General features: G+C 39.1%; 1 protein-coding gene across 46 annotated transcripts in view; it reads left to right on the forward strand.

The window, feature by feature from the left end:
* tcf7l2 (transcription factor 7 like 2) overlaps nt 1-24884 on the forward strand; it is a 189764-nt gene that overhangs the window by 119696 nt on the left and 45184 nt on the right. For 41 of the 46 annotated variants that reach the window (XR_011935519.1, XR_011935520.1, XM_072479376.1 and 38 more), the window contains one exon: nt 22832-22964. Coding sequence is in view for 44 of the 46 variants with exons in the window: in XM_072479376.1 (XP_072335477.1) it covers nt 22832-22964 (133 nt within the window). In the remaining 2 variants the exon portion in view is untranslated. Of the gene's footprint in view, nt 1-9917; nt 10435-22831; nt 22965-24884 lie in introns of those variants that run through there. The other 5 variants (XM_072479381.1, XM_072479393.1, XM_072479379.1 and 2 more) reach the window with 3 other exon arrangements.

Below are 24884 nucleotides of genomic sequence, written 5' to 3' on the forward strand. Positions count from 1 at the left end.
TGGTTTTAAATGTGTCTGAACTTCCGAACACTACCCACTTCAGCTACTGGAGCAGTACATTTGCATCTAGCAGTTTTCCAGGTCTGTGTTCTTCCCCTTTCTTTTTAAAAAAAAAAAAGAGGCTGCAAGGATTGGGAATTCTGACGCAGATTCTCACACAAACTGAAAGTAACACCTAGACAGTGGTTGAATAAACTGAAATGATTTTAGAAGTATTATATTTTACTTGAGCATATCATTTAAAGAAAGCAGTTAAGATGTAGGTCATTTACGTTATTTACTCTTTTTTTGGGGATGAACCCTAACTTGTGTAATGATTTATGTATCATTTCTGTTCTCATCGTGTAATTTTAGATACATTTACAATTGAAATTCTATCTCCGAAGGAAAGGCAGCATTGCTAAACCTGCTAACACAGACTATAGGGCTATTTTTGTGTGCTGGTTTTGCTTTAGAATTATTTATTTGGAAAAAAACTATAATTGCACAACGAGGACCACAGGTCTAGTGACACGCTGAATACATTGTGCTGAATTTTGCAACTTACAAAAGTTCTTAAAAAACAGAACTATATTTTTGTGCAAGTATTGACCATGCTTGATGGGCTGAATGTATCCATCCTCATTACGCTGTGGTTATTGCCAGCTTAATCACTGAATGAAGGAACCTCTTTCCACCTCTCTCTTTTCCTCTCACACCTTACCCCTGCTGTATGAACAGACTAAATAGAAGCATCAAGGTTAGGTCCTAGCGTGCGGCAAAATAACTGTTTGCAATGTCAATGGAGTGTGTTTGCAGGAGCTTATGCGGCAGGAATTGAGCACCCTAACTGCCACCCCACATTCTGAGAAGAAAAATGTGTAGTTGCAAGTCAATGTTATCTGATCTTAAATATAAATTCTTAATTATAATTTACAATATGTATTCAGTTACAACTAGACAAATCAATATGATTGTAGAAATGATCGGACACAAGTTTCATTCAAGACTTGCCACTGTGCTATCCAAGTCTGTATGCAGAGAGCACAGTATTATATGTGTCTCGCTGTATTACCGATCTTCAGTGTTATGGCAGGTATTGTTCAGGGCTGGAAAGCAGAATCTTGACAGCTAATTGATAATCCTGCCATCAGCTGTTTAGACATTTTTCCTTTATGACATTGGAAAAAAGACAGGAAAGAGAATAGGAAGCTCGTAAATAATGTCAAAAGATCAAGAAATCAATGGTCAGAGGAAAGTGATCTGTTTATTTGGTGTAGCTGCTCTTTTCTGTTCACATTAATTCCGAGCAGTCGTCTTCAGCAGTCACTAAATTTGCTTTTATTCACTCCCTAGGAGATGTAATACAAGCATGAAAGCCTTCTCATAAAGCAGGCACATCAGCAGAAATAGCTTTTACTTAAGTATTGTAAAACAACGTTTGCCACGATACACTTTTAGCTACATGTCAGTTATCCAGTGAAACAAAGTCAGCTGAAAAAGCAAATAAGTTGGTAATTTGCGTCTCATTGTGGTGGACGAAGGAATCTTTCTTGTGCTTAAATTTAGGAAAGAAGGGGCAACAAATGTGAAGAAATATCGGAGTAAGTTGGCATGGTTACATTTATTTCATGTTTCTGCATGAAATTCAATGCATCCTGTATGCTGCTGAACCCACCTGCTTCCAACTTCTCTCCAAGTTGCACTGTATAAACCTAAAACTAGGTAATATTTCTTCATCTTGCATTTGGAAGTGGCACTGTAGATATGTAGGATTAAAAAAACAAACTATTTCTGGACATTTCTGGATGATAAATTTAATTTTCCTTGCTATTTGGAAGCCTCCTTTGAAAAGGAATTGGTAATGAATGCATTCAGTATTGCGGAATAGATTTACCCTCTGTTTCAAATAGTTGACGTTATCGGGCTCTGTCATTTGTTCCTTCCTATTTTCTAGCTGCTAATTGATGTTTTTGATGTTGGCAAGAAAATTGAAGAAAATGTCATGTGTGAACCAGAGCGGAAGTTAATAAGATTGACTTCGTTGACGGAATATACAATGAGCGAAGAGACCGCATAATGGGACCGCTGCGAATTTGTGTCCTCTCTTTAGAGCTGAAAATTGACACCCCACGCTAGGCTGCAGTCGATAACGAAAGATGGAACATTTGCGAAGATTTTTTTAATCTCGTCTTTTCATTTTCTCCCCCTTTGCTTTCCTTTGCTGTACAGAGCTTATTTGGTCGCGTAAGCAGCTGTGTATCCAAAGGGCTACTGCCCTGGCCAGCGAAAGCCAGGAGCTCAGTCTCCCAGGGCGGGCCAACAATGCCTATTTTTAATGCTGTTTTGAGTTTGAAAGCAAAGAGTCCTAAAAAGGTTAGATTAAGATGTGCCTTAAAGAGAGGTATACTCCTATCAAGCAGGGTCATTGCATATCCTTTGATGAATGAAGAAAAAGCTCAAACTTTAATCCCACAGAATGAAACAAGTAGCAACATGGCGTCTACTTGAGTTCTTTGTTTTAAAACTGGCAAAAAGCCGAGAATATTTTAAATTTTCCTCACTTAAAACAGAAGTCTTCCAGCCGCGCTCATTGCATTGATATCTAGTATCTTGCATATAGGTTTGGAGCAATTGGAATCTATTGTTCATGTCATTTTGAAACGATGGAAGAATGTTTAATGGAATTGTGCATTTAATTACCAAATGGATTAGTTGGGCAAGGCTCGCTGGCTCTATTTGCTTCGTCTTTGGGGAAATGCGCTAAAGCTTTAAGACCCCCAATACCCCCTAAGCGCTTTTTTTTGAAGCCGTTGCACAAAACGTGGCCTCGGCTAGTGCTGGTCTCCCAAGGATATGCGGCAAGCGACATTATTCAGAGAATAGCCAATTAATTCCGCAGGCTATGATCAGTTAGGGCTTCCTTTCACTTTCTGCCATTTGAAATGCTAACACGATGAAAATTTTTCTATTGGTATATGTCCCTGGGCAAAGCCACCGCCGCAGGCTGCAAAAAAAAGAACCTGAGAACTTCATTGACTGATGAGAGCAAGAAAGATTGCGATACGTGATTTGCAATCCAAGTACTTTTGACTCGCTTAACAAACTGGACGCCTCAAAAATTGTGTCTCTTTTCTGATGTTTAGGTGCAAGTTCCTCATTTTTGTAACTCATTTTGTGGAACTTCTTTATGTACTTGGTGCAGATCTGACCGTCCATATTCTGTCATGCTTATGGTAGCGGAAAAGTGTTGCTTGGCCAAATGGGGCTCCGCATCATATGTATTCTTGCTATATTGCAAAGTTTTAGGTTATGTCTGGTTTTAGAGAGAAGAATCAATGAGCATAGTGATGTGCCCAATGAATTGTTTTTCCAGGTTAGAAATTGATAATTTTTACTGTTTTGTTAACATTTGAGTTTCTAATAAATTGACTGTCTGCAGAGGAGCTGCATTAAGCATGTAACCAATTCTGAAAAGAAAAAAGCGAGCCAGGTGATGATTGCAGAATGACAAGTTGTACAGCAGTGGAAATCAGACTGCTCTCCCAAATTGTTAGGAAAAGATGCTGCCTGAGATCGGTATCTAGCTCTTTAGCTGTCTGCAAAGAGTAACACAGGTGGCTCCCTATGACTGACTTTTCCTGACAAGATGCCATTAGAAATACCAGTCCCGTTGATCAATTCAGTCGGCATGACAGATTTGCCGTAAGGCCTAGCTCTTTGAGTGCGGACGTTCTGTTTTTTCTTCCCCCTTCTTTTTCTTTGCACTAATTGGTGAAAAGAATCTCTGTGCTGGTGGCCCAGGAAACTTTCTGAACACATCTTATTGGAGTGTTGACTTCATTAGAATTGTAAGTGGGACCCCAGTAGCTAGTACAAAAACTTAATTTGTTCCTGAATTGTATTGTAGATTATTTCATTAGTAACAGTGTTTTGGTGAGAACGGTCTACATGAGAGAATCTTTATTTTTGGTAGCAAATTTGCATGAACCTTTTCTCAGTTTTATGTAAAATCTTTGATTTTTTGTTTTTGTTTACAGTAACCTGCTATTTCTCATAATTAACTGAATGCGATCGTTGTCTGCATAAATTGTCACTTGCTGAATAAATTTTACAATAAATGCAATCCGTCAAAACTCAAATATTAGCATCCACTGCCAGTATTCTCTTCATAGTTAAAGTTAAAAAGGTGGGTTACTGGAGCAGATCTTTGTGTTAAAAATTTATCTTTTCCAAATGGGTGCAAAAAATTTTGAACAGCAATTTAAAATATTTTTTTTTAACCGATAAGCTTAATTTTTCAAGTTGGCATGTGTGTTCAGTGCAGAAGAAATAATTGTGGTTCCCAATGAGTGATCTGAGGTCTAATCTGTGGGCCATTTTATCGTATTGAGGTTTATATTTCAATTTTTTACAATTATAAAATCATTTCCTAATCTAATGAAGCAGTTTCTTTCTTGAATCCTTTTTTGCTGTCTGCTTGAACATCTTAATGTCTTTGTTGTTTTCCAATTCCAACACTGTTAGTTATATTATGGCGTGAGTGGCCATTTTTATAAAAGCTACAGTGTTTTTTTAAAAAAAAGAGTAACTCTGAATAATGGTTATAGACCCTGTGCTTGTATGTCCGTTCAATAAATCCAGAGAATAAGTTATGAATTTTACTTATTTGTGGTTAACGTATCATTTTGCTGTAAATATTAATGACCAATCCTTCAAATAAGGACTTCAGTAAGTCTGTTCAAATTAGTCATCTCCTTAATGATAAAATACTGATGTAGACGTGGCAAGAGCCGTGTATACTTCTGCATTGAAAATTCCCGACTCCTGCAGTGCAGACAGCAATAAAGATAAAATTGGTTTTTGTTTGACATGTTTTAATAAATGATGCTGTTAGTCTGAGCAGATTAAGATATTGGTTTAGAATTAGTTGTTTGCTAAAATCTGTTCTATTAATATTATCAAGCTGTCTATTGGTAAAAAAAAATCAGACCTGACGAGTGTGAAGAGCAGCACATCGAGAACTGGGCTTTAAACCCTCAGTGGATCGTAAAAAGGATCAAAGAAACTTGTTTTATGTGTCTGTGTGAGACTTTGAAGTCTTCACTGCACCTACAGCACTGATTTCATCAAGTTCACTAGTGTCTTAATAGCAGATCAATAACTTTCAAAGTCAGTGAGTTAATTTGATACTAGGGCTGATGTGATCGTGCTGTGTAAGTAGAGGTAGCGGGAGCTGTCTGCGGTAAATGTTCTGTCAGGCAAATGCTTTCTGCACCCACCGCTTCAGAGCCAGCAGCCGCTAACTTCACTTGGTTAGAAAGCTTCAAATCTGACAGTTTTCACAAACATCCTCCGATTTCCCTTTTCCTCACTCCCCTCTTTGCAAGAGCGTGTGATGTAAAAGTAATTTGCGCAAAGACAAGTGAAATGGAAACCACCAATAAAAGGTTGTCCGAAATGTTTTGGGGTGCATTTCTAAAATTTAAATGATATGAGTAACAGGGTGACACACAAGTACATGTTTGTGCTTGCGATGTTTATTTCAAATTGGAGAGGGCAAAAAGAATTGAGCAAAACAAAAGAAGGCGCGCAAGGGGAAAAATAATCTTAAAGCTGAAAGAAATGTTTTCAGGAGATTTGCCATCTGCATATGGAGCTCCAGGGTTGTTTGAACGGGGTCAGGCTGGCTCATCAGAGGACAAAACTCCAATTTAGAATGTTCATCTAAGGATTGCTAATGGTATTAGGAGCAGCCAGTGGGGTGGTCAATGAGAGCAGTAGATTAGCTTGGCAGCCATGGTCGCTTGACCCAGGCCCCCTCATTTCACTGGTCAGATGGCATTAACTATCGCATCTGTCAGCTTTCTCCTTTAAAAAAAAAAAAAAAAAAAAATTTCCTCCTCCTCATTCACCTCATCCCCAAACCACCGTTCAAATAAAATAGCTTTATAACAAAAGATTTAACATTGTAGCAAAAGAAATGTGAGTCCCGTGAGTGGAGATAAAACCAATGCTACACTTCCCGTTTCTGGTGCATCTGGGTTATTCTTGATGGGTGGCTGAGAAATGAAGCAATTTTTTTAGGTTTGCAATTCAAATGTCTTCAGTCCAAATTGCCGTTGTTCTTATCCTGCACCTGAACTTTCCCACTGTCTCCCATTATGAAACCCCTTGTAAGCACCATGGCCAGTTTCTGTAACTAATATAATAAAGGTCTTGTGCAACGTAACAAAAATCCAGGGAATGAAAAAGCTTGTGAGACGTGGAGAGAAAGGAAATACGGGTAACAGCAAACTATGTTTACTGTGTGTATATATTTCTGTTACGTGAGATCAAGATAAGTAGCATGACTTTACACGCAGGGAATTTTAGTGATATTTAGCTGCAAATGAAAGGCAACTAGAGAAACATAGTTGAACCAAGTTGCCTTTTGCTGTTGATGTTCACGACTCTCCTTAAATTCCCACAGCAACTGTCAGCATTAAAAGGTTAGGACGCTGTTTCTAAATGTGCTTTAACTTGGTCTTTTATAACCGCAGGATCATTTTTTGCAACATATACCATGGTATAGTAAAGCTTGCACAAAGTCTGTTTAGCATTTACATTTTTAAAAGAAGTATTTTTGGCAGCATGGTTTATGCAGATACAATTGAGAGAATAATCATGATTGTCAATTGCTTTTAAGGAAGTGTTGATTATAATATTTGTGTAGGAATTATTTAGGATCCTGTCTTTGAGTTGATGTTGTTAAGTCATAAGATCGACACAATTATCCCATGTGGGTTATAGCAGTGCATTCCTTATTCAAATGATGCAGATTTGGGAAGAAAGATGCTTTCTTCATTCCAGAAACCTCTGAAGAAAGATTTCAGACAGCTGTCGAAAAAGATATGCCATTCTTTTAATTTTTATCAGCCACCTTGCCGCATTTGTAAGTTCGACTTGTACATCTTGTTTGCTTTTTCTTCATACTTAATAGCCTTCACTTCATTAAAAGTGTATTAATCTGACTGTTCGTCCCCAGGGGGAACCCATAAGATGTTTTTTTTTTTGTCTTTTTTTATTGCAAAAAAAAATTCTAGCAGATTTGGACCCTGTCAGTCAGAAATAATTGTGTTCTTAATCTTGTCCCTGATGGATGGCTTGGAGTTCAGCATCAGGCCAGCTCCAATGACAAATACAGTATTAATATTCATTAACCGCTTTGACAATGCTAATTTTGATGCAGTAGTAAAGGGCCTTCCAAAGTTAGCGGCCAAAGCATCAGAGCTGTAGAAGGTGGCAAGATAATTTGTGCTGGTTTGCTGAGCTGTAGCTTTCAAAGTAAACCAAAGCTAGGTAAAAAGTTCTGAAGTATTGTGAGGCAAGGCTGCGGAAGTAATACGATCACAGTCCGCCAAAAAATTTGACATCTCCGATGAAGCTTGTTTGACTGAAATTTCAACCAAGTTGTAACAAAAAAAAAGCATAGCATGGTAAGTCAGCGCATTTTTTGATTTTGTTTAATCTTTTGATCTTTTCAATTATCACCATTTGAAGATCAATAGTCATTTTTTTCTCCTACTATCCTTTAAAGGCGCTCAGTGGTGTCATTCTGCGTGAGTTAGTAACGCAGGCTTCAAAAGTGGGCAGTGAAGCTTTATGGAACCGCTTGCCACATTTGGCTGTGGCAAATATTAGAGCTCAGATATACAACTTGCTAAGTTGCCTTTCGAAAAAAAACTTGGAATGGATGCATCAGAATCATTTCGTAGTTCAACATTTCCTGACGAGCCTGCTTAAAGTGAGCCGGTCTTGTGGGCAAAATGAACGGTAGGTTCGCCGTTATATTTTGTGGGGGGAGAGGAGTGGGGGAGGAAATTTTTTTTTTTTTTTTGTCTCGGGCTTCAAAAATACCGGCCAATTTAACATTATGGGAGACTGACACTGGTTTTATTGTTGCCAAGAAAGCAAGCTACTGTTATTCTTTTGTTCCTTTCTGCACTGTTAGTGTGATTTTGAGGCTGGTTCTGATCAAATGAGTGCTGCCATCTCATTATCTCTTTCCCATGAAGCAAGGTAGTTCACTGAATAGACCTGAACTTGAGCATCTTTTCCTGGAGAGCTGGAGTTGGATGTAATCGCTTCGTGTCCCTATCTCAGCAGCATCTCGGCTGTAAGTGGCTCAGGTAGGGTGCTGCCCCCCAGTGGATCTGCCCACATCGTGAAGAGCTGGCTGATTTTGTGCTGTAGCACAGGAACGGCGGCAGCATGTTTGAATTCGGGCAGTGTGAAGCATCGTAATTTGAGCAGGTGTAAATGGTAAGTTAGCAAATTTTAAGACGGGCTAAATGCCTGAAAGCATTATTTTCAGATCGACAAAGATGACGTTTTGGGTGAATTGTGCTTTTGTATGTGTTTTGTTTTAAATTGAGATTTTAAGGAAAACTTTTCTGGGGAAGGAGAAACTATTGGGTGATGGAAGTATTCAGATTTTTTTTCTTGATGTAATAATGCCTGATGTTAATTAAAGTTGGCAAGTTTGATTTGCAGTCTCTCTTTCCCACAGCATGTTTTTTTGCCTTTCCCTGCGCACCCCCCCCCCTTTAGTGGGATGCAAGGTAAATATGTGAACTGAAATGGTCTGGTATTTTAAGTGTTCACCTTTCGTCGTCTGTGTGGCGAGCTTTCCTCCTGCTCCTTTTTTCTTCTCACATCCTCCAATCCCAAAGAAATGTGTTGAAGTTGCCCATCCTTTCTGCCGCACTTAACGTTCATTGTGCTAAATGATTAGTAACTGTCCATCATCAGCAACCAAACTCCTAGTTTACTTAAGAAATTGCACGTGTGACAAAGGAAGCTGCTGGAGTGTGGTGGCCACCATGAATAGAGGGAGGGAATGTAATTAGCTGCCTCGTTGTTGGGCTTTTTACATGTCAAACTGTAGCCTCATTGCCTTTGTTAGCGCCTGTATTGCACCATATAAAGGGAATTCAAAGGTTTTGTTTTGGTATTAAGGCCTTAAAGATTTCTGGCCGACACTTTGCACGCGAAGGCCAGATTAGCGCAGAGCACAAAATAAAGAGGGAAAAACTGCACAGTGTTTTGTTTCTCCTATTCTCGTGTCTTGTCACTTTTCTAATAGACAGATAAACGGGAAGGAAAAGTGTGTGGCGTGTTCTGCAGAGCCAACGACACGAGTTTAAAAAAAAAAAAACCAATGCGTGTAAAGTTTGTTTTAAAAAAGTTGCATGTTTCTTTTGGGGGGTGGCGGGAGGGTATCGCAGGCTTTATGCCACCTATACTCCTGGTGGAGAGGTAGGCTGGGGGGGGGAAGAGAGGAGAGCGTGGTTAATGGGAACATTTCATTACTTTTGCTTCCATTGTGAAAAGCATTTACTGCAACATATGAGCTGCCCCCAATTTGGAGATGGAGAGGGTTTTGTTTGGAGATGCAATTAGCGACGGGAAGCAGTATGCAAAGAGCAATTCGGAAAGAGAATCCTTGTAATACAAAAGCTGCTCTTGTATATTGTGGGTAGCCGAGGTCAGCCAGTAGAAGCTGCACTGAGGTCTAGTGCTTTGCCTTTTCTCCACCCTGTTTACTGTTATAATAAAAAAAAAACGCTGGGACTGATGGCAAGACCTCACAGGTGTCTTTTTAATTTTATTATATATATATATATATATATATATATATATAAAAAAATATATATATTTGTATGTATGTGAGTCCTTGTATGCGAGATATATTATAGTGTCACCGTGTCAAAATGAAATAGAGCATTCTCACAGCTCTACCCCCAGAAGTTCAGCGTGAGGGATTTGACATTCCCACAGATGTGACTGTATGCCACAGTTTGTTGATCATGCCCCCTTAACCAATGCTTGTCTCCTCGCTGCTGCACTTATTGATACCTTTCCATATAGAGTTGCAGCATTGTCATTTTGGTAATCCTAGGAGAGTTGTAGGCTTTGAAAAGAAAATAAATAGTATGGATGGGGTTATACCCCTGTGTGCAAGCTTACTCATTTCTAAGTGAGCATTTTGGTGCAGTGATCTATGCTATCGTTTGTCCTAAATTTTGGTACCTGCAGTATAGCAGACATAGAACTACGCCAGGACTAAGATGTTTCTAACGGCAAGCTTGAACGAGGATGTTGGTTCTAAAAGCACCAGGCCACAGAAATGGAAAGCTCTTGATCTTTTGAGACATTTTTTTTAGTACCTAAAAAAAAGAGACGCTAGAAAAACCACGAAGACACAAAGCGCAGTCAGCACCAAGGCGAGAAAGAAAGGGAGGGGGAGAAAAGTTTTAGAGGTTAAGAGACAACAGAAGATAAAGCAGCATGTACCCGAGGGATGCGATTTTACTGGGAATGGAAGAAGGGAACAATAAAGGAGGAACGCTAGCCTCTGGGCTCTCCTTTCTCCATCAGTTTGGTTGCTGGCACCTCAATCTAAACAACTGGGTAAGTTACTATATGCTACATTGCACGTTTGTATTTTATTTCACTTGATGGGCTTCAGATAAGGCCAGTTATGGTGGTTAAGAGGTGGTCAGCTAAGGCAGCGACCTTCTATCCAATACTTGAAACTGTGACCTTCGTGTCGCCGGTTTCAGAAGAATCTGCCTGTGAAGAAGAAACAAAAATGGAAAATCCAATTGCAGGCAGCATGACATTGTGTTTTCTTCAAAAAAGTTGTTTTAACCAGCTCAATACTGATTTTATTTTTCTCAATAGCTGCTTAGTATGGGATATTCTACATTCGAGATTTCAGTGCACAATTTACATTTTAGCGCTGCACCCGATTAATTCTGGCGTTCCATTGTCACGCTTCCATTTAGTTAAATTGTGCTCTTAAAAATTTTAGTGAAATATACTCCTAATGTCTTGAGGAAGAGTTGCTTTTGTGGCTCAATTGTTGAGGCTATTTTGAATGCAACAGTGTAAACCAAATATTTACCGAGGGCTTTTAAAAAAAAAAAGATTTATGCATATCATTTTGAAGGAGGAGAAAAGCTGGAGAAAAAGTTGTTTTTTCTTAATTAACTATTATCACATGAATTGTGAAATGCAAAATGTTTTAATTTAATCAACAAAATTGGTTTACATATACTAGTGTAAAAGAAATATTGCCAACACTATAGAATAATTTACTCCCTGCCCTGCATTCTTTCTCTTTAAAACCTATACATTATCGGTTAATGCTTCCCATATTGCACACAATCATTTGATACATTGAAGGTTAACTCATTAGAGGTGTGTAATAAAAATGGCTTAAATACATTATTGAAAGCAAGGTAGACTTTAGATATAAGAGGCGGCAATTGTAGAACCTTTAGGCAGCAAGTTCGTTTCATTTAGATTTTGTGAGGAAGCAGAAGATTTTATTAAATGTTTCAAAGAAATATGCAGAGCATTTCTGAACAATCTTTTTGAGTTTACAGGAAAACCTCACTTTTGTGTTGGGCATGTTTTCGTACACTGTGGGTTGGTGTAACAAAAACCTTTCATTCAATGACATTTTTAGAATGTACTCATATGACGAGTTGGATCTAATATTATGCATTCTGATTGGATTTAAAAATAAATCTGATGTTTTAAAAAAATATGTATATAGGTTGAGGTTTTCATTTGTATATGTGTTCCACTGCTGTGGTGCTGTCTTTTTCCTGCTAGGAATAAGATTAGTGCCAGATGTTTTGAATGTACCACTAGAGCAAATAAATGGGCATTTTAAAGCTCATGTTTTATTATTTTTTTGATAAACGTTCCCTGTGATGCCCCTCCGTCATTATAATTAACCAAGTGAACATTTTTATATCATTGTTGTATTTTGTTCTAATTTCATATTTCGCATTTACTGGCATTTGAATAACAAATGCGCAAAGGTGTAAAGTGTCCTACGGGACATTCTTACAGCAAACTGTTCGCATTCCTGTATGAATTGGTTAAAGCATAATGTGCAATAACTCCTTATAGAACTGGTTAATTTTCAAGTAATAATGTCCAAACGTTTCAAGTTGTACATTTTATTTGAGAAAAAAAAGGATTATATTTGAAATGATATCAACTTGCATCATTGTGGACGTGAGCTAAATATTTATTTTTTATATATATATATATATATATATATATATATATATATATCGCATATCATTCCAAAATTGAATCTACCTTGTAGATATCTTTTGCTGTAATATTTTGAACTGTCTCCCCCGTGCGCACCACCCCCCTCACCTGCATTTGTAAATACCCCCTCCACATGTTTTTGTTTTTTAAACACCCGATATTGTGAAATTATTTGTTAATTGAGACGTTGCATTCATTTGATGACTGATTCTGATTCTAATGTACTCTAATGACAAGACTGCTGGTTTGTGGTGAACATTCTGGCCTGATGTTGCAAAGCTGCAACAGTTCCATGATTGAATCAAGAAAGATAAACAGTAGTAGTAGATAAATCTGTTTAACCAAGTGCTTAGGAACATTTGCGATCGGAATTGATCAGGCTTCACTTTAATTGTGTTGGATGAATGCATTTCTAACGAACACGCTGAAATAGTTCTGTGTCCTCTTCCACATATTGCAAACCTGCTGTTAAAGATCAATTAACAATTTCAGTTTTTGACACCTCCAATATGCACTTGATTGCCACTCAAGATGTTTATATTTGTTTAGTAGTAATTGGATAAAGGAAACATTTTGCTCTCTGTGCGGGTGTTCCCGTTCAGAGGTTCCAACTATATTTTGTTCCTTAATCACTTAATATGGTAATTTCACTGATTGAAGCTACATTAATGTTACTGAGCGCTCTAGGCAAAATGATAGCCACAAAGGTACTGTTGTCGTTTTCCATATGTTTTGAAGGCCATGAAAATTCAATCATTTAAAAAAAATAGTAAATCTTTATTGTAAATTTATAAAATTGTCCCACTGTCTTTTTTTTCTGTTCCTCAGTTTTTTTTCCCCCCTTGCACACGACTGCCTTCTGGTTTATACTGAAATGAATACTTTGGATTTGAGCCTTAGCGCTGCTATTTATCAGGTCACATGCTTGGCAGATGTCTTGTACTGCTGGAATTTGTCAACCTGAAACACCAATCGATCATTGCCTGTCAGTTAACTTTCCTTGTACTACTTGTCCAGTCTGGCACACACATCCTACACAGAGTTCAGTCATTGTACTGTGGACTCTGTGAAACTCTTTTATATGTTAGGCTGAACTGCTGTAAGTGCAAATTGATTTTTTTCTCTCTGAAAGCAACAATGCTCAAGGTTCCCCTCAATAAGCATACGTGCATTGTAAGAGATGGTAACTGCTTTGTAAAGCACGACCTTTCTGCCCTCGGGCCCAATGTTATCAAACGGAAATAAGAAACAATCGTTTTAATAAATGCACAGTTGATAAGCTTCCTTGACTGTTAAGACCAGGGCCCATATTATCTCAATGTGAAGTGAACCACAAGATTTATCCAAAACTTACTAGCTTACTAAAAAACATTTTAAATATTAAATCTAACAGACTGGATAATTCAACAGCTAACTTGGGCAGTTGAGTGCAAAAGTTTTGTTATTGACAAGTATTTATTGGGTTAGTAAGGGCAAATATTAAATATGTTCTAAAAAGGATCACATGAACTAACCCCTCATTCTAACATTATGTAATGGCAAACACTTCTGACAGAGTGCATGTTATATTTATGGGTTAGTTTAGAGAGCCTCGCAAATGTCAATCTCAAATGCTTTCCCCCCCCCCCATGATTTCAAGACTTACACTCATCATCTATATGTCTAAAGCGGGTGGAATTACTAAAGCACTTGGAATAAAGGGCTCCTTTCAGTCAACCACTGCAGTTGCAATGGAATGCACCCACCATTTGGGGGTAACTCAAATATTCTTGAGCAGCATTTAATGTACTGTAACATGTTGATTATTTGATATGTTAATCCACCTTTTACTAAGTCTACTTCTTTATATGTGATCTTCCGTTCTATGTTTATCTAGCAGTCTTAACTATTCTTTTGCAAGACTTGAGTCCTAGCCACACATTTAAGTGTGGGCTCATTAAGCCACTCTTCACACTAACTACCACCTCCCACCAAAAATACACCATTTCCCCCCCTGCTCTACATTAGCTTTACTGTGAGGTTCAGAAAATGGCTATTGAGAAAAGCTTCCAAACAGTGCTGTTTCTAATTTTCTCATTGTATAAATTTGTACAAATAAGTGCCTACTTTTAGCGACTTACATATAGGGAGAGATAGCATGTTCAGATAAGCTTAGTTTTCTCTAGAATATGTAATTCTGACATACGTGTGTGAATTTGTCTTTTGAAACTCTAACGTCACTAAAGTAGTCATTAGTTAGAAAAGTTCTTGCGAATGACTATGCCACCAGAAGGGTGACTGTTTCATTACAGTTCATTAAAATCTTCCCGCTCCCAAAATATGCCAAGGGCTAATACAGCTGAGCAATTAATAGTTTAATATAAGAAATGCATTTAATAGCAGTAGTTCTCTACCAAATGATTTAATAGGATAGTAGGCCCCAAAGCTGGATTTTAGTTTGGTTTCCCCTATACAATTGTAACAATTGGGTGGTCAGAAAGTGGTCTTTCTTTCTTGACAGCTGGAACAGCGTAGAAATATGTGAGAGCATTCTGAAGAGGTTTTGTGCTGCCTGGTCGTGCAGTTTTGTCTTGTATGCTGTCGTGTCAGTGGTCCTGTCATCGTTTGTTGGAGGAGAAGAGGAGCCTCTTTCTGAACAGGAGAATTTTACTAGTCAATGAAGGCCTTGTCCCTGGGAACAATGGCCAGTTAACAAAGGGCAAGACCTTGGCCAGAAATGAGCTGCATAATACTGTGAAAGGGCGCAGACCACTGTATAAATAAGAATAGGAAAAGTAGATTTGAAAGAAAATGCTTACTCAGGTGTGAAGGTTTTTTTTGGTGGGTGAGAATGTGAAGAAAAAGTTCAATGAAAGCAGGGATTTATTTTATCCTTAGGAAACCATCCGACTTCTGTTAACGGTAAATTATCGTTATGGGGAGAGTTGCGAAATTTCACTCCCGACAGCTTTAAAAAGAACCCCTTCTTTTAAAAAAGATTGCAGTTGGACATAATTGACCAGCAATTAGGGAGTTAATATAAAGCAGGCTTTCAGAATGAGAGAATGTAGTGTTGCAGACCATTAAGATTAGTAGCTTTGGAACAGTAAGCCATGTCTGGGTACAGCCAAGCTCAGGGCTAGTAATATAAGCAAAGCATTGGATTTGCCAGAATTAGCCTCGGGAAGGCAGCCTGACAAGCCCCCTTGTGTAGCTGCTTTTGTTTTATTGTACTTTGAGCACAAATGCACTTTTCAGACCCAATCTTTCTTCAGCTGCGCAGAACTGCAATGAACGCAATAGGGGTGCATTCAGTAGAAGGGACCGGGTAGAAAGATGGTCACAGCCGCTCCAGTTTGTTTTGCCTGCCTCTTGATTAATGACATCAGAGGTGAATGGCAAGCTTTCATTTCTCTCGGGTTACCAATCTTTTTAAAAAAAAAACGCGGGGAGGGAGTATGAGTGTTCAATCAATCTTTGACTGCCACATTCCTGATTGTGAATACTGTGTAGGGTCCACCCTAGTGAAATATCTCCCACTGCAGCTTATTTGGAATGTGACGCTTAAGTACACTTGAAAGGTCAGAGGTTGACTCTAGAGTTTCCTGGGTAAAGTGTTGTGCAATGATCCAAGAGGAGGGTTTCCCTTCACAGCCAGCCCACTGCCACTGTTTGATGGACAGTCCCACTTCCTACAGGCATTTCCTCCATTTCCTCCCTTGGCAACAGCTACATATTCTAACATCCTCTTTCCTTCATGCAAATCCCAAACCACACCGTTTTAAAAAGAGCAAAGCGACAAGATTATTTGATGTAGTTCCCCATTGAATATGTTTTATGGCTACCGTAATTAAGGATGAAAATTCCACCAAAGGGATAAAAATGCTGATGATCCCCACAGTTTTGGGAAGGGGGAGGGGTGGGTTATACTTGTGCCCACACAGGTGTGACATACAGACAAGCCACAGGTTTGTGGTTTTAAGAAGAGCATCATAGAAGGTGATCCCCAATCCCTGGTTACAGGTCTTGTGCAATGAAAACTGAATTTGACACATTCATTGACAGCACAGCAGTAGTTCTGTCTTTTGGCGATTGTAGTTTTATATTTCCGATTTTATTATGCTTCTCTTATGCAATATATATTTTTTTGCAATGTATATTTTTAGCAGGTAATGAAAAAGCATTGCATCTGCCTTTGCCATGTACAAGTTAAAACCACTAAATATGTTTTGGTTAAATACCTTTTGGTTTTAAATAATATCCTCACTGCCTCCTCGCCACATCTTCCAGAAATAATTACTCATGCTTAATGAAATAGACAGGATGCAATTGCTTCGCTCCATCCTTGTAATATGTAATATCAGAGGTTGCTCATAATAACAATGCTGAACAAATAAACTAAATATCAAGCTGATGTACTTTATTGATGCTTTAAAAAAAATCCTAAGTGTGGAAGACAGTGAGGCTTCCTAGGTTGCAATCAAATACATTCCACATTTTCTTCCATGGTGCCACTTTGTCCCTGGAGGAACAAAATTGGAAGCTATAAGAATTGGGGAGGGAGTATCCTCACAAGAACAACTTGTATTTGTTCACAATAATAATCCCCCCCCCCCCTCCTCCCTTCTCGCTCTCTCCTTTCCCCATCCCCATGCTGTACGATTATCTATTTCCGCAAGTTGCTTTTGCTTCAGAACGGAAGTGGATTAAGTTAGTTTTCCCCCCAGTTTTTCCAATTAAGGGGCAATTTTAGCGTGGCCAATCTACCTACCCTGCACATCTTTGGGTTGTGTGGGGTGAGATCCACGCAGACACGGGGAGAATGTGCAAACTCCCACACGAGTCCGGATCGAACCCGGGTCCTCGGCGCGCCACTGCGCCGCCTGAATGCAGCTGCAGATGTGTGATTAGGGTGTGAGTATTCCATACTCCATCAATACTTAATGTAGATACTGATCACCAGGTTAGAAATTTGTGTCAGAGACCAGAATTAACGTCACTGCAATTACTAATTGGTGAATCTTGTCGTTTGAACACAACATTTTTTTATTTTCTTCAGGCTCTGTTGTTGAGAGTATTTATCTCCCTTGCATGTTACTGGAAGTCAGTTATATTTTAAAATCCAAGCTAATGATTTACGTTAAAGAGATGCCCCATAGACTTGCTCTTCAAAGTTTTCACTGACTTGAAAATCAACAAATAGAACATTACATCGCAGTACAGGCCCTTCGGCCCTCGATGTTGCGCCGACCTGTGAAACCAATCTAAAGCCCATCTACACTATTCCATTATCATCCATATGTTTATCCAATGACCATTTAAATGCCCTTAATGTTGGCGAGTCCACTACTGCTGCAGGCAGGGCATTCCACGCCCTTACTACTCTCTGAGTAAAGAACCTACCTCTGACATCTGTCCTGTATCTATCTCCCCTCAATTTAAAGCTATGTCCCCTCGTGCTAGCCATCACCATCCGCGGAAAAAGGCTCTCACTGTCCACCCTATCTAATCCTCTGATCAACTTGTATGCCGCAATTAAGTCACCTCTTAACCTTCTTCTCTCTAACGAAAACAGCCTCAAGTCCCTCAGCCTTTCCTCATAAGATCTTCCCTCCATACCAGGCAACATCCTGGTAAATATCCTCTGCACCCTTTCCAATGCTTCCACATTCTTCCTATAATGCGGTGACCAGAACTGCATGCAATACTCCAAATGTGGCTGCACCAGAGCTTTGTACAGCTGCAACATGACCTCATGGCTCCAAAACTCAATCCCTCTACCAATAAAAGCTAACACACCATGTGCCTTCTTAACAACACTATCAATCTGGGTGGCAACTTTCAGGGATCTATGTACATGGACACCGAGATCTCTCTGCTCATCCACACTACCAAGAATCTTACCATTAGCCCAGTACTCTGTATTCCTGTTACTCCTTCCAAACTACCTCACACTTGTCTGCATTAAACTCCATTTGCCACTTCTCAGCCCAGCTCTGCAGCTTATCTATGTCCCTCTGTAACCTGCAACATCCTTCCGCACTGTCCACAACTCTACCGGCTTTAGTGTCATCCACAAATTTACTCACCCATCCTTCTACACCCTCCTCCAGGTCATTTGTAAAAATAACAAACAGCAGGGGCCCCAAAACAGATTCTTGTGGTACACCACTAGTAACTGAACTCCAGGCTGAACATTTTCCATCAACCAGCACCTCTGTCTTCTTACAGCTAGCCAATTTCTAATCCAAACCGCTAAATCACCCTCAATCCCATGCCTCTGTATTTTCTGCAATAGCCTACCATGGGGAACCTTATCAAACGCTTTGCTGAAATCCATATACACCACATCAATTGCTTTACCCTCGTCCACTTGTTTGGTCACCTTCTAAAAAGAACTCAATAAGGTTTGTGAGGCATGACCTACCCTTCACAAAACCGTGTTGACTATCTCTAATCAAATTATTCCTTTCCAGATGATTATAAATCCTATCTCTTATAATCCGTCCCAAGACTTTGCCCACAACAGAAGTAAGGCTCACTGGTCTATAGTTACCGGGGTTGTCTCTACTCCCCTTCTTGAACAAGGGGTCAACATTTGCTATCCTTCAGTCTTCTATCACTATTCCTGTAGACAATGACGACATAAAGATCAAAAATCAGATGTAAAAGATTAGAAAGAAATCAGATCTACTTCTTTGGAATTCAGCACATTTTGTGATGAATTACGTATGTCAAATATATTTAACCAAATAAACAGCCACCAAATTGGAAAACGAGAAGTTACTGGGTTAAATAAGGTCATCCTCCATTACTATTTTGTCTTAATTGATGTCAGTTATCTGATTAATGTACTTGTTTGAGATACAGTAATACTGCCTTGAGATTTTTTAATGAATACATAAATGTGCACCAGACTTAACTTATCCCCCCATTTTGCTGTATTTGTTATCAAGCAACTTTTATTTCCTTGGCCCTGTTACTACCGTGTCCCATCTTTCGTGCTTAACTTTGTGCGATTGATAATTTAATCTGAAGAGTTGTATTGTTGTGTTAGGGATAGTAACTGCCTTTTATAAATGATATTCAGTGTGCTGTACAAGTTGCTTGTAGCACCTGATTACTTTATTATACGAAGTCTTACAACACCAGGTTAAAGTCCAACAGGTTTGTTTCGATGTCACTAGCTTTCGGAGCGCTGCTCCTTCCTCAGGTGAATGAAGACCTCTTCATTCACCTGAGGAAGGAGCAGCGCTCCGAAAGCTAGTGACATCGAAACAAACCTGTTGGACTTTAACCTGGTGTTGTAAGACTTCGTACTGTGCTCACCCCAGTCCAACGCCGGCATCTCCACATCATTACTTTATTATGTAATGGGTTTTGTTGTTTTAAAAAAAATTAAAGTGCCCAATTCTATTTTTTTCCAATTAAGGGGCATTTTAGCGTGGCCAATCCACCTACCCTGCACATCTTGCAGACATGCGGAGAATGTGAAATCTCCACACGGATGGTGACCTGGGGCCGGGATCGAACCTGGGTCCTCGGTGGCATGAGGCAGCAGTGCTAACCACTGTACCACAGTGCTGACACTCCTAATGAGTTTTAAAGGGCATCTGAATTCAGAATCAACTTGGGGACACTGGTTAACTTGACAGCAGTGTCTCATGATGCAAAAACAATATTGGGAAAAATTTAAATTACTGGTCTGCAATGCTTCACGTATTAGGCTGTCTCTTAGTAAACAGTAGTGATGTAGTTTTTAAGTACACTTAGTGTTTAATTTATTCTTTTTATCTTCTACCTTTTTTCTTCCACTTTTTCTCTCCCTTGTGTTTTCTCTATTTTTTCCTCTCCTCTTGCTCCTTCCGCGCTATTAAATCATCTGAAAATAATGAGGTAGATGAAGATTTTACTAGTTTATTATGTTACGTTTTCAATTACTCTTCCAGGAAGTAATTTGATTTGCATATAGTGAGGTTTATGTTCCCTAATTGGGTGACATTTGAGCCTGTCTCTATCAAGCAATCTCAGGCCAGACAAACCACTGACTCTCGCCCAGGAAGCCTCAAAAATCCAAAATTAGCCAGGTTACCCACTTCCATGTAGCTATGACTTTCCACATGATCTATTCTGGCTTTTCGGAATGAGGCTGGTAATTGTAGTGCTGCATTTGGGTAGTTTTGTGCAGTAGAATTGCACCCAATGAAATTGTGTTGAGACTTGCACAACTCATTTGGGACCCTTGCAGCCAGTGGAGAGACTAAACACTGTTGTGTCCAGGCACAAGAACCCGGAGCTGGACAAAAAATGCAGGTGGTGGAAAATATTGTATGGTTCTGTTTTTCAGGCCATAGTGCAATGAATGGAGGTTAAAGCTTAATTTCTGTCAGAATAGAAGGCTCGAAGAAAATAATATCCAAACATTTAAAAGAATGCAAGTAATTGAGATGGACGTGGATTTCATGCAAAACAAGTAACTCGGCTCATTATTTATATGCTCAAAATGGGGCAAAGGTTGAACTCAATTTTGAACCCTGGCAAGGCATTCAAAAGGGAGTTGGATCAGTTCCCAATTCATCAGCGAGGGGGTGGTACAGAAGCTGCATCAGGTCAAGTCCTGATACAGCTGAGGGAGCTGGACGGCTGAGATTCTTGTCCTGTGAGTACTTTCTTTGGAAATACTTTGGGGCTCTATTAGATTTTTGCAAAGGAGGTAATGTTCTAACTACTGTTTTCCTGTGTGTTAATGCATGTTAAATTAATGCTCCGCTTGACTAACCTGGTTGAAATATTAACCAAATAAGTAGATTTTGAAAGGGAATGAATTGCAGGAGCAAAGAAATCTCTAAAATAAGATGGATTGAAGTCAGATTGTATTGGGTCCTAATTGTTTTTTTTCGTTAATAAATGTTTAATTACAATTGAAATTAGTTTGTTGTTGCTGGGATGGGAGTTTCACATCATTTATGAAGGGGAATAAACTGAATCATGATCTATCCTATATTGTCCATGCCTCATATAAACTCATTACGACATTAGCAGGCGCCAATTAGAAACAGGAGAGACTGTAGACAGTAAATAACTAGCTGTAGCGTCCTGCTGTTTGGTCTCCGGATTCTATAGCAAATTCTTTCCGAAGCATAAACTTACAGGAGACTTATGATGCCAGTGGACAGAGCCTTCATGCAAAGCGCTAGCAGCTGCAACTCCACAGCTGAAAATGCCCTGTAGCATCATGACAAAGTCTTGGTGCTAAAGTTCAAGGTTATAATTCTCATTTGTTTTGGTGGGAAGCAGATCTGCTTTTCTTAAAGGTTGTCCCGATTGTTTATGACTGCCTATGGGCTACTGTGATACCAAAATTCGAAATTGTAACAGTAGAATCCTACACATCAATTGTGATTTTTCAAAATGTGCATACCCTTGCTAGTAACTGCAAAAGTTCACTTTTGCGCACTTTGTGTTGAGTGTAACCAAAATAGATCAGAAAATTTAATACCATTATGGTTTCGTAAGTTCAAAAATAGTTTCTAAAAATGACTTTTGGACACAGCTTCTTTAAAAATCAATCATTTAAAATGAAAATTCAGTGCTAGTTTTATGTTGCTAGATGTCACTGGTGGGCCCACATACAAAGTAATAGAGATGGGTGGCGGTACACTGATCATACTGGAATGGTTGTGATGTTGGATGTTTTCAGGTCTTCACTTTACTACGAATCTTCAATCTGGTTTACTCTTGCTGGCTAACAAGCATCAAATTTAAATCATACACGCACACACACAGGAAAGTGAGTGCATGTGTACGTATAAAAATGTGTAACTTTTATTGGGTATTAGTTCAGGAAAGCAGACACGATCAGTTGTCTCTTTTGTTGAATGTTGAGAAGACTTTTGTGGAAATGTTTCCTCAAACTCGTGGTTAAAGCCCCATTTTTATATCTACATTTAAATTCACAATACAATAACTTTGGGGATGGGCACTAAATGCTGGCTTTGTCAATCCACATCCCATAAACAAATTAAGTATACGAGATCTAATTCATCGTAAAGGCTCATTGTCGCACCAAGACCATTTTTGATTACTGGTTATTTTAATTTTGATATTAGACAAAATTGGCTTTTTATAAAATTTATTCCTTGCCCTTGTAATTGGTCTTTTGGGCTGTAATTTTTACAGAGTCTCGTGGGCAAGTTGAATTGGAGTCAGTAAAATGGACAAATGAATTAGGTAATATTTTTGTTCCTGGAAATTCATATATTGAGTTAAATATACCAGGTAAAATCATTGTGATCACAGTTGTTTTTCATTACAACCTAAAGAGATTTGTATTTTTCATGGTTTCTCTTTTCTTGGACAAGTTTCTTTGGACAATAGTTTGAGATGTTTCATATTTAATGGAGTTTTCTTTTTGGTGTCGACTTGATGAAATGTGGATGTTTGCTAAGTAACAAAATCCTGATTGGTAAATAGTAACAGATATGGTTGCTTTATTACAGAGTGATTCAAATCACTCTCCTTTGTTACAATTCTTTTAAATTGATAGCAGAAGAGAGATGGCATATATCAAAATAAAATCTGACTGGAAGCCATTCATCATCTAATGCAGGCCTCTGATTTTTGACAACGCATAATATGTCCAAGTGTCCCCTGTTGGACGCCCCCCTTCAACTCGCTACCATTAGTCTAGGTTATGGGTCATCGATTGGTTGCTGTTGTCTAACCCACTTCTTTCCTGTCTTTCTTTTGGCAGTCTAACAAAGTACCCGTTGTGCAACATCCCCATCATGTCCATCCGTTAACGCCACTGATAACATACAGCAATGAACACTTCACACCAGGTAACCCTCCACCACACTTACCAGCAGATGTGGACCCCAAAACAGGTAGGTAAAGGGAAAAAAAAACCTCTTCACTGATAATGCTGCACACTTCTGGGATCAGAGTACAATTCAGATGAAAATGTTCTGAATTTTTCTTTACTCAGAAGGCATTAGGGGAGATCCATGTCTGCATCAGAACTAAATGACATTGAATGTTGTTTGTCTTCTATATATTTTCAGTGATATGCATCAGCAATGTAATTGAATTTAAATGATGTACATTCCACACCTGAATGTCCCATGTGTAATTTGCCAGGAATGAATGACTTTTCTGGTGGAAAAGTAAACCGTTTCAAACATCATTTTGTGCCAGGTATTGTTCCTGCTGTTTCCACAGTTGGGTGGTTTGTAAATGGAAGAGTGCGATTGGCCAGGCTTCATGCATGCACGCTTTCCATTTGGGTTCTTGCTTGATGGTATTTGCACCTGTTCTTTGTATTCTTTTAACATTATGCACAAGGTGTACACGGAATTACATGTGAAAAATGAAATACTTCCAATCCTTGCAAGAAATACAAAATAAAATAAAATGCCATGCTTTGAGAGTCTGAACTGCTTACTCAGCTCAACATGAAAATAAGTAAAGCTTTCCCACAGAAATGTTTTCCAGAAATCGCCATTCGAGCTGCATAGTTTTTCCCTGTGGGCCTTAACCACTGTGCCAGTTGTGGCAAAATTAATGTTCCTTAATGCCTTTTCATAACATTCATCCTAGATGTTTTTTTAAAACATTGACGCCCAGTCGCTTGTGAATTCTTGCTTGTGATCCCTCACTCCATGTATACCATCCCAGTCCAGGGAGGATGCAAACTGATGCAAACCACTTTCACAGCGATCAGAAATCTGTGGACTGGTGTTTTTGCTGCTTAAAGTATCGTAGGTAAGGGGCTGTGCTGCAGGTTAGCTGGGTGAGCCAGGAATGGTGGTGAGGAAGGAGGAAGAAAATTAGATTAAAACAACATGAAGTATCAATAACATTTTCAAAGTAGATAATTTTTAGTGCACACAGTGCTTGTTGAATTTGAATGAATTTCTACAAGAGTCTTCTCAACTTAAAAAAAAACTTTAAAAAATTTACCAATTAAGGGGCAATTTAGCATGGGCAATCCATCTGCCCTGCACATCTTTGGACGGGTGGCATGGTGGAGCAATGGTTAGCTCTGCTGCTCCACGGCACTGGGGACACGAGTTCGATCACTGTCCTGGGTCATTGCCTGTGTGAAGTTTGCAGATTATCCCCGTGTCTGTGTGCATCTCACCCCCACAATTGATCACTCTAAATTGCCCCTTAATTGGGGGAAAAAAACAATTGGATTCTCTAAATTTATGGGAAAAAATCTTTTGGGTTTTTAATGGGAATAGTGATGCTGCTTCTTTTTCTCACAAATTTGATTTTTAGGAGAGCTGTCTCTCTCTCCTGTTCCCCTTTGCTCAGTCACCCAGTTGCTTTCACTCTGCCGCTCACTCTCGCCATTAATACCCACTTTGCTACTATTTCCAGCTCGTCCAATCAGGGGCCTGCTTCTCAGTGCGCTGGCTGACAGGCTGACCAGTGCGCACCTCAGTGGCCAACGTCAAATGTTATTGATATTTAGGATCACAAATTCAGTTGGCACCTCAGTGGCCAACGCAACGGTAAAAACTGTCTCCGGATTGGACAAGCCAGAGTGACAGCTTTCCCCCCCACATTTACGACGGCCAGACCTGCCACGTGGAATGCAGAGTTCCGCAGAACCCAGCTCAGGACGTCCTGCCGTAGTTTATTTGGGGTGTAACTTTTAGCTTCAGGAATACAAGACTTAGGTTGGAGATTAAATTGTTAACTGTACGATAAATGGAAAACCTGATTAAGTACTTGGGGGAAGGAACGTTGAAGCAAATGCAAATCGAGCAAGCTTGGGCTAATTACAATTAAAAGCTAAC

This window comes from Scyliorhinus torazame, chromosome 16 (genome assembly GCF_047496885.1).
Source record: "Scyliorhinus torazame isolate Kashiwa2021f chromosome 16, sScyTor2.1, whole genome shotgun sequence".
In the NCBI taxonomy this organism is placed as follows: Eukaryota; Metazoa; Chordata; class Chondrichthyes; order Carcharhiniformes; family Scyliorhinidae; genus Scyliorhinus; species Scyliorhinus torazame.